This window comes from Cynocephalus volans, chromosome 6, assembly GCF_027409185.1.
Source record: "Cynocephalus volans isolate mCynVol1 chromosome 6, mCynVol1.pri, whole genome shotgun sequence".
NCBI lineage: Eukaryota > Metazoa > Chordata > Mammalia > Dermoptera > Cynocephalidae > Cynocephalus > Cynocephalus volans.
The window spans coordinates 1,720,001-1,729,537 of NC_084465.1; the positions used below are offsets into that span (position 1 = coordinate 1,720,001).

Genomic DNA, 9,537 nt, shown 5'->3' on the forward strand with positions numbered 1-9,537 from the left:
GCTCCACTCTGTGGTCTGCTCCACTCTGTGGTCCAGCTTCCGATGGCCACAGCTCCCTGCGTGGCCTTGGACAGCCGCTGGACCTTGAGGGGGGTCTCGGTTTCCTCACCTACAGCAGAGAGGTCGTGGTTCCTGCCTCTCCGTGTTCTGGTAAAGAGGGGATCAAATGCCTGTCCCCCGTGTGGGGTTTGCCCGCGGGTCCCTAACCCACTTCAGGGGCTCCCTGCTCTTCGTGCCTGTAACGCTGTGCGTTACATGTGTTGCTGGACACGTGCTCTCTCCCCCTCCAAACTGCAGCCAGCTTGAGAGGGTGGGACCGTGTCTTGCTCATTATCTATCTATTAAAGGACCTAGCAAAACGGAAAAACAAGCATATGTGCTGAAATGATGATAAGGTTAAAATTTTAAACTCAAATATTCTTATTTGTGTGCAACCGGCTTCACCTGCCGTAGGACAGGTGCCGTCTCCAGGAGGAAGAGGCTCGCCGTGAAACTACCTGCCCAGGAGCAGAGCGCGGGCACGTGTACTGTTTCTTAAAATGTGGAACACTCGATTTTATTTTTTGTATTTATTTTTATTATTATTATTTCTTAGACATATTCATGGGTGGAATGCTCATTTTTAGAAGACAGGAAACTCTGCATTTAAAAGCCAATATTAAAATGGAGAAGATTTGTCTATTTTTACATCTCCTTAAATAAAAAATCCTAAGTAATCAAAATGAAAGCTTATTTACTGCTTCCTATGATTTAAAACATTCTTTAAAGTGGCACCAACAAAAAGAAACTAATAAAATTATATTTTCTAGTGGTGACGGCTTGCTGTTGGTAAGTGCACAGGCATTTACAACAATTTCTCAGCCCCTCTTTCTTGAATTAATGCTAATGAAAGCTGCCCCTGCCTTATTTCTCTATCTGAACACTGAAATTGCAGCTGCCTGCCAAGCCTGCTGAGGGATGAGTGTAATAATTTTCAATTGGCCTCTTAGCCCAAAGGGAACCCCGAAAGCAGCAGATTGACAGATGCAGCATGGATTATCTCGTGCTCCGAACTCAGCCCAATTTGTGGTTTGTTGCAGGTGCTAAAGAGATTGATATCGCGGCGACCCTGGAGCACTTGAGGGACCAGAGACCAGGCATGGTCCAGACAAAGGTACTGTCAATCAGTCCTCCAGGACTTTAAATGTATTAAAGCTGTCTCTCTCTGCAGCTGTTTTCCTGAGCGGGGAGGGACGAGGCCTGATTTCTCGTAAGCCGTGCGCTGATGGCTCTGTTCTGGCCGACGTCCATCCACTCAGCCCTGCGTGGCCAAAGGCGCACCAGGCGCCCCGTGAGGTTCACTGGTGATTCCTGCAACAACTCTAATGTTTTCAACATCAGTAGACGTGGTCAAATCTCTTCATTACCCAGATTTGGGGTGAGGGAGGGACACGGCATTTGTATAGAGACAGGTAGATGATAAATCCCAGAATCCCTACGGGGGAATGTTCTGCCCTCAGTCGACACTGTCCAGCCTCCCGTTTCCTGCGTGCACAACCACAGCTGTGCTGTGTGGGGGCCACCAGGACTGTGGCCATCGGAAGGTTCCCAGGGCAGGCTGGGATGCTGAGCACCCAGAAAAGCTAATATGTGTTAAAAAAAAGACCCCGTCTGCAGCAACAGGGGGTTTAAAAAAGGATTCCTGGTTACCCTTGGGTTAACTAGAATGAGAAATAAGGTTAATATAACACCCCATTTTCTTAGCATTCTAGAATTATCTGTGTCCAACAACAAAAGCTCTCACACGTCTGTTCCATAAAAGTGCTTAAGTCATAAAATATAGATTTCTCTCTGGCTCAGTGTGTTACCGACAGGTCAGGCTCGGCTGCCCTCTCGCCTTAAACAAATGACCTGAAAGTCCAAAAGTTGGTGCAAGGATTGGAAGGTTTATTCAGATTACCGGTACTCAACTAAATGTCTAACCAAGCAAACAAAGAGAAAAGAGGAGCAGTGGGGTCCAGCTCAGCTAGTCCCAATCAGCAGGGCCAACCTATTCCATTAACAGTCATTGATAATAGCAGTTCTCCCCACTGTTTTCAGAATAAAGAAGAAAAGTATCGACTAGATTTAAATCAGAAAAACAAAGCCTGGCCAGGAGCCCTCCAGGGTGCACCTATACAGAAGTGGATGCAATCCTACCAAACAGAAGAGGGCTCAGAAAATCAGAGAAAGCTAGAGAATAAAGCATTGCCTTGTCAGAAGTTAGCCCAGGGACTCCAGGAGAGATCCACCAGCAGCAGAGACCTGGGAGCAAAATAGTCCCAGTGGCCACTTGCCTCTTGCAGCTGGAATCCTCTCCAGTGCCTGGAGCTTTCCAATTTTTGCCAGTGATTAAATTAGACTCTTGGATTCCAAAGTCATAGAAATAAATAATGTACCCAAATAGTTAAAGCGAGCAATGTTTTATTAAAAGAGGAGACAGACTTATGCATAAGGGGGGTAGGGACAGTAAAGCCGGCCCCTCGAGGGGAGCTGTTCAGGGTCTTTCATAGGGAGAGGAGTTAAGGGGTGGCAGGCCAGCGTCACTGGAGGTGGTCCGTTCTGTTCTTCCTGGCTGCGTCATGGGCGCATGCTCAGTAGGTCCAAAATGGCCATGGTGTTCATCATTGTCACCCCAGGAGGGTCACTGTAGCAGTCACCTTGATGCTTTGTGCGCAGGTGGGAATTCCAAAGGGGTCTTAAGGTTAGTCTTTACAATTATGGTAAATAAGCCTTGGGGAGGTGTTTGCAACTCAGTAAATACCTGTTTCCTCTCTTATCGCAGTCTGTTTTGTCAGGGCGGCGCCTGGGCTAATCATTTGCCCTGAGGGTCTCATGACTGAGGAGTGGGAAAGTAACAAAGTGTCCTCTGCAGGGAAGATGGAGTCAGTTTGGTCCACAGGCCTGGCTGTGCTCTGTTTCGAGTATGTTCCTGACACTCTGGATTCCATTGATACTCACACCAGAGACTTAAAATTGTTAAGATGCCCTTGCAAAGTACTTCTTCACACTTAAGAGGATTTTAGGTTATAAAATGTGAGCTGCAAGACCGGCCACTCCTGCGAAATCGAGCCGGCCAGAGCGCATGTGCTACCTGGTTGGTGTCAGCAGCTCTGGGGTCCCCGCAAGTCCCCCAGCCTCTCAGGGTCTTACCGCTCCCCCCCTGTAACGTGTAAGGAAGCCCTAGCCCCCACTTCTGTGCAAATGTTACCATAGCATGAAGCGGTGTTGGGGCCGGATGGGGGGGTCTAAATCCTGCGATGCTGTCGGTTTCTTCAGAAGCAGCAAAGAGCCGCAGGAGGTGAACTGAGCTCATCTGGCCTGGAAGATCATTTCTTAAAATGCCTTACAAGCTCCGTCTGGCTGGTTCCACATCGCCAAAGTCAACCCTAAGCATCAAGGCAAGATCAAATTAAATCTCTCTTACAGAATCACAAAACTATTCTAAACAGCACCAGAAGAAACCGCTTAAAGAGCCGAGAATCCTACTGCAGCCTTGACCTTCCCACTGGAAGTGACACCTGCCCTCTTTTCCTCCACGCCCCAGCGCGGGGGAGGGAGCACGTTCGCAGCGTGCAGGCCGTTGCTGGGTTCCATTCCACCTTCCTGAACTTGCAGGATTGTCACGGAAACCTTATGGGATTACTGTGGAAGTGCTTTGTAAGTCACAGCGCACTTCATACTGTTTTAGTTTCTAATGTAAAATTTTGGAGTGATTTTAGACTTAAAAAAAAAAAAAAAACCACAGAAACAACACAAATGATTCCCATATACCCTTCTCCTGGCTTCCCTAAATGTTAACACCTTATGTACGCACAGTGCGCTGATCACAGCCAGGAAGCCAGCATGGATACAACCATGAACTTGCTCATCTCCCATGGCCTGGGAGGCTTCGTGGCATGCGAGGTCTTCCAGAGCGCGCGGCTGCCTTCTGTTCTGCAGAACGCACCTAGGTCGGGTGCAGCATGCTGGGCAGGAAGGCCCAGAGCAAGGCTGTGCTGCTGGGTGCAGACGTCAGGGGCACATGCCTCAGTGGTCCCCTGCCTGCAAGGCACGATGGTTGTTGCTTAATGGTGTGTCTGCTGCTGTCCCTGCTGCTAGTGATTATTTGTGCCTTTATGATGACTCTGTACCTCGTGGGGAGAAACCTGAGGCTGTGGACACCTCTGTTCTCATCGTGCTGTTTGCCGCAGCACACTTTGTAAATATGGCGAGGCTGTCCAGAGCAGGCGATGGACACACGGACAGCTTCTACTTCAGGGACAAGTAGCCCACAGGTTTTGTGCCCCATGGAAGCGCCTGTCCGCTGGACTGGCCTCCTGGCTATGAGGTCAGTGACCGCCTCCACCTGCTGGCCCTGGACTGTTCAGGCCCGAGAACCCCTGAGCTCCGGGTGGCTCAGGAGTACGAATGAAAAGAGAATCCTGCCTCCGGCTAAATCTGGATTCCACTTGTGCGTCATTTCTGCTCCAGGATAATCCACAGGAAATCTCAAGTTCAAACTAGTTCCTTCTCTCCCTGCCTCTGAGTACCTGTCAGGCGGGCCTCGTACCCACCAGATGGACAAGAATGCCCAAAACACAGACTGGCTTTGGTGTGGATCTAGTAAATATCATTGGGAGGGCCTTTATCTTCCAGCCCCAAAATGAAAAGTGTTGCCCAGTCCATGGCAAGGAGAAAACCACTCAGCCGTCTGTCGTGTGTGTCCCATCTGCCAAAACAAGCCCTTGGTGGCACACCGATCGCTGAGCCTACCTGAACCAAGGTGTGCTCTGGGACTCACTGAAGAAAGATGAAGCGATTCATTACCCTCGTGTGTCTTGTAGTGGCAGCAGGACAGCATTTGCATGCTGTGGCGCCGGCGGGCACATTGCTGGGTGGAGCGGCGCCGATCTTCTGCCGCCCCGGCTAACAGAGTTTGCTTAACGCGGGGCTCGCTGTTTGGACCCACTGTCTGCAGGAATTTGCTCTCCTCCCGGGGCTGGTGTATAAAAGTCCTGAGGTGTGTGCAGAAATCCAGTTCCTGGAATTCAAGGTACAAAGAAATAGTAAACACGTGAAAGTCGCCATCCCGTTTTAATTTACGCCTGCCTTGCCCAGCATGACCCCATGAGACTGAACTTCCCCCAAGAGCTGAATTTCACGAAAAGATAGAAAAATTACCTGGGCAAAATAGTGCCATACGGTCTGAATACTCTTTTAGCCAAGAGAAGTCTTCAGCCTGTTCGTTTGAACAGGTCACATCGTCTGGAACCGAGTCCCAGTTAGCCGGTCAGTGGCGAACACGCTGAGACGGTGGACCTAGGATGGCGCAGAACCTCCTGACGGCAAAATCTCATTTACGTGTGGGAAGAACAGGCCTCAGGAAGCTGCCTTCCTCCCTGGAGTGTGGGTCAGTCAAGCAAGCAGCAGACACTTGATGAGCGCCGGCCCAAGCGGCATCCGACCTGAGGGGCACAGAGACGGGCAGGGCTCGCCCCGCGTCCAGCACGGTCACCTCGGGAGACGGCTCCGGCAGCCGCGGGCTCGACAGCAGCAGCAGGTGAACACAGACCCTTTCGAAGGCTCGCCGCGCTCGGGAGCGTGCTCGCCGTCCAGTCCCGCGCACTGGTGGCCGTCCCCTGTGCCACGTCTGCCGTAGCGCTGTGAACGCCACCTTTTGGACCAAAGACCTGAACGTTTTTCTTCCCCTCACAAGATTTCCTCTTTTATATTCACCAATTCTGGAAATAGAAGCCAATGACTGGCTCGTCCAACACCCGGGCAGCGACAGTGCCGCCCGGCCACGTGGGCCCGTCCACGCACGCCCGTGGCACTCACACCCCTCTTCCCTGCCTGTCCCGTCCCCGCAGTCTAATTTCACTCTGTCTCCTCCTCTGCTTCACAGGCCCATTGTCCTAATGTCCCTTCACCCTCTTCATCAGACGCGCCCTCACTCCCTGGAAATGGGGTGCAGGTCACAGACACGTTCCCATCTCCCCAACCCGGCACAGCACCAGACCACAGAGACCGGCTCAGCCCAGTGCAGCCCAGTGCCTGCCCGGGACCCTCCCCACCCACTGCCTGCCCCAGCAAGACTCTCCTGTGCCCTTGGAATCGCTCAGTCTCTCTCCCTCTGTCTCTCTCTGTCTTCCTGTCTCTCTCTCTCTGCTTCTGTCTCTTTGTCTCCGTCTCTCTCTCTTTGTCTCTGTCTCACTCTATCTCTCTGTCTCTCTCTCCCTGTCTGTCTGTCTCTCTCTCTCTCTGTCTCTCTGCACACAATGCCCAGCCCTCACTTTGCCTGGCTCTATTGTCAGAGATTTAGCAGCGCTGGGTCTATCTTTGTGAAAAGAGGAGAGAAGTGACAGACGAGAAGGAAATTCGTCCTGACCTCCTTTGAGGGAGATGCTGGGGAGCAAACCCTTGGGGGTGGGGTGAGGAGGTTTGCAGCCTCCTTAGAGGGTGCCAGTCACTCAGATGACACATTTACTGTGACGACGAAAATCATCACAGCAACAGCTCGTATACGTGTGAATCCATCCAGGCCTTTGTCTGAGCCAGGACTGCAAATGTGAACGTAAGATAAAGACAAATCCAAAGAGCCACCTGTCCAGCCCCCGCATTCCCAGAGCAGCCTGGGGATTCTCCAGCCTGACCCCTGACCTGCTCACACACGTGTCCTCTGGCTGTCACAGGCCAGCCTGAGCAGGGCCATCCCCAGCTCACACTTCCTGTCCAGCGTGGACACAGGCTGTGGCCAGACACACTGGCCAGCGCCACTTCGGGCCAGGGCGGGGGAGGCCAGCTGAAGAGCCCCTGGCTGCATCCCCTGCAGGCCTCACATCTTAGGTTAGCTCGCTGTGGAGGTGCTTTCTTGTTTGCAGCATCTCAGCCCTCTTTCCGATGTCCCATCTTTGCACACCCAGCCAACCCAGACATTTCTAAAACTGTCTGAGTCCTTCTTTCTCTGACAGATCGTGTCCTGAGACTCAGTCTAGACTAAAATGGTGTTTTGTCATCCCGCTGCTGCTGTGTTGCATTCCCGTTACTTTATGTTTCCCTTAAATTCCTGTTGCAAAGTACCAGCTCGCATGCTGGATTCCTGCACAATTTCCAAGCTGCCGACAGGAATGTCAGCCCAGCAGACGCTACTCAGAATGTGGCCGCAGACCACCAAGGGCCCACGCAGGCCCCCGTGGTGGGCTGAGAGGCTGCACACGGCTGCACATTTTTCACGATGAAGGAGCAGAGCGACACATGGCCAGGCTCCTCTGGGACCAGCTGGAGGCGCCCCCCTCCCAGGAGAGTGCCCGGTGCAGGAGCCCCACCTCCCACCACGGCGCGGGTCCCCAGCGGTTGGATGCGCGCGCCCGGGTGCACACGAAACCCCCGGAGTCACGGTGCATCTTTCTCTCCTCTGGGCCAGTCATCACGGTAACAATTTAAAAACGGTGATGGTCGGTACACCGGCGATCTCTGCAGCCCAGCCTCCTCTCTTATTTTGTCCTAGGATTAGATCAGGTTTTAAGTGACTATGATCAAAACACAGGTGCAGTTCTTCATCGTGTTTGTCACCTGACATGTGGCATAAATATGTGTCTTTCCTATGGGATGCTTCTAAGTGGCTGCATAAGATCCCACTCAGTTCCGTGATGTCCTTCACCAATATTTGGTATTTCCCTGTTTTTCTCTGTATAAATAAGGCTGGAGCACGTATCTTCATGCGTGTTTATTTTTCCCCTTTAAAGATTATTTCTTAGGCTAGATTTCTAGTTTGTCAAAAGATGTAAACAGGTAAATGACACTTAAATTTATCTAAAAAAGAAGCCACCCTTCGTTTTTTTTGCATTTTCGAGTCATCATGAAGCCTTAGGCCATGCCCTGGGAGGGAACGTTCCGTGCAGCTGACAGTGTGTAGTTGACCTGCGCCTCTCAACTACACGTCCACTGAACAAACTGCTGATTCGAGAGACAGGGACGGGAGACGGCTTTTGGACGGGGTGTTTGTGGGCTACCCTGGTGCAGCAGGACCTCAGCACACGCCTCCTGGGCAGTATCCCCGTGATTTCAAGGTGAAGAGGCCCCGACATGGGGGAGGGAAGGACACGGGGCACAGCGGATTTTCCTCCTGTGGCTCCAGCCCCGAAGCACCTGCCAAGCACAGTGCTGGACACGTCCCAAGCTGCCTCTGGAGTAGCGTCTAGAACTTCCGTTAGGAGGCTGTGGCCACACCAGCTCCTCGGTACCTGGTAGATCGTTCCTTTCATGTCAGGTCACAGGGGACCTTAAAGGAGAAGCTGTCTTTTGTCCCAAAGTGAGCATGTAATTATTTTGACTTTCTGTTGTTTTGATTCAAGCCGTTTTCCATTTTTCTGTCATGTGACAATCAAAGTGGAAATCAATCTTTATTTTTGGATTTGAAGCTACCCTATTATTTGAGTCATCAAGAATTTAAGCCAGTAACAAGGCTCCCCTTAGTCACAAATTGCTAGTTGGTAATTAATAGTTTGCATAATCTGTTATTCTCCATGACTTCTCTGGTGTAAGGGGCAAGGGCCTGGCGGCCTCCGGCAAAGGTTTTCGTTGCCAGGTTTCGAGGTGTTTATGTGGAAAGTCTCGAGAGAGAGGGTGGCCGCTTACCACTGCACCTGTGGGGCAGGAGATCCTGGCGTCCTGAGCACACCCCCGCTTCTCTTCAGGGCTCCTGGCAGGTTTTACCTGCAGAGGTGGCGAGTCCCCTGGGCACGTGCGTGCTTGTGCGTGTGCCCGCGGCTGTGGTAGGGGAGTGTGAGTGAGGCGAGGTGTCCTGGCAAGTGGGACAAGGCTGGGCTGGGCTGAAACACCTGTTGCTTTCAGAAGCAACGATAGCACTATGCGTCCCCAGATAAGGACAGGAAAAACCCACGCGTGGTTATAGTTGTGGCTGTCTTGAGGGCCGTGTCCGTGGGACACCCGAACCACAGAGCCATGGGATCTGGAGGAGCCAGGCCCGAGGGTCCTTTCTGTACCCTCTGTTTCTGCCAGCCGCTCCTCCCCATGACGAAAGGTGAGGTTTTCCAGCACGGGAAGTCCCAGCGAGGGTCCGCAGACCCAGAGCCCCGCCGTCCCGTCCGTGGGAGCCTGGCTGCTCGTCTTCTCCTCACGGTTTCTGTCCGCCGCGGGCCCTGAGCTGGCGCTGCCGTGGAGGGAAGCCTCTCACCCCCGCCCTCTGCTCTCTGTCCCTCCGCAGGAGCAGTTTGAGTTCGCGCTGACAGCGGTGGCCGAGGAGGTCAACGCCATCCTCAAGGCCCTTCCCCAGTGAGGACACGACCCGAGCCTCGGAGGAGCCCACGCCTGCGAACGCTGCTGGGAATCAGGACGTGACTTTGTGTGTCCTCTGTTGTAATGCATAGGAATAGGGTCCTTAGAACTCCTGTAGTCGGTACTGTTTAGCAGTTAAAAATGTGTATTTTTGTTTAACCAAATAATAATCAAGAGAGATTTGTGGAAACATTTGGTTATGGGGGGGAAATTGGTTCATCTATTTTTACTTTCTTGAAA

The 9,537-nt window shown here is 52.1% G+C and overlaps 1 protein-coding gene across 3 annotated transcripts in view; it reads left to right on the forward strand.

Moving 5' to 3' along the window:
• Positions 1–9,298, forward strand: part of PTPRN2 (protein tyrosine phosphatase receptor type N2) — a 906,619-nt gene extending 897,321 nt beyond the window's left edge. For all 3 annotated transcript variants that reach the window (XM_063099753.1, XM_063099755.1, XM_063099754.1), the window contains 2 exons: positions 1,080–1,153; positions 9,227–9,298. In XM_063099753.1, the coding sequence (XP_062955823.1) occupies positions 1,080–1,153; positions 9,227–9,298 (146 nt within the window). The remainder of the gene's footprint in view (positions 1–1,079; positions 1,154–9,226) is intronic.
• Positions 9,299–9,537: the final 239 nt, after the last annotated feature.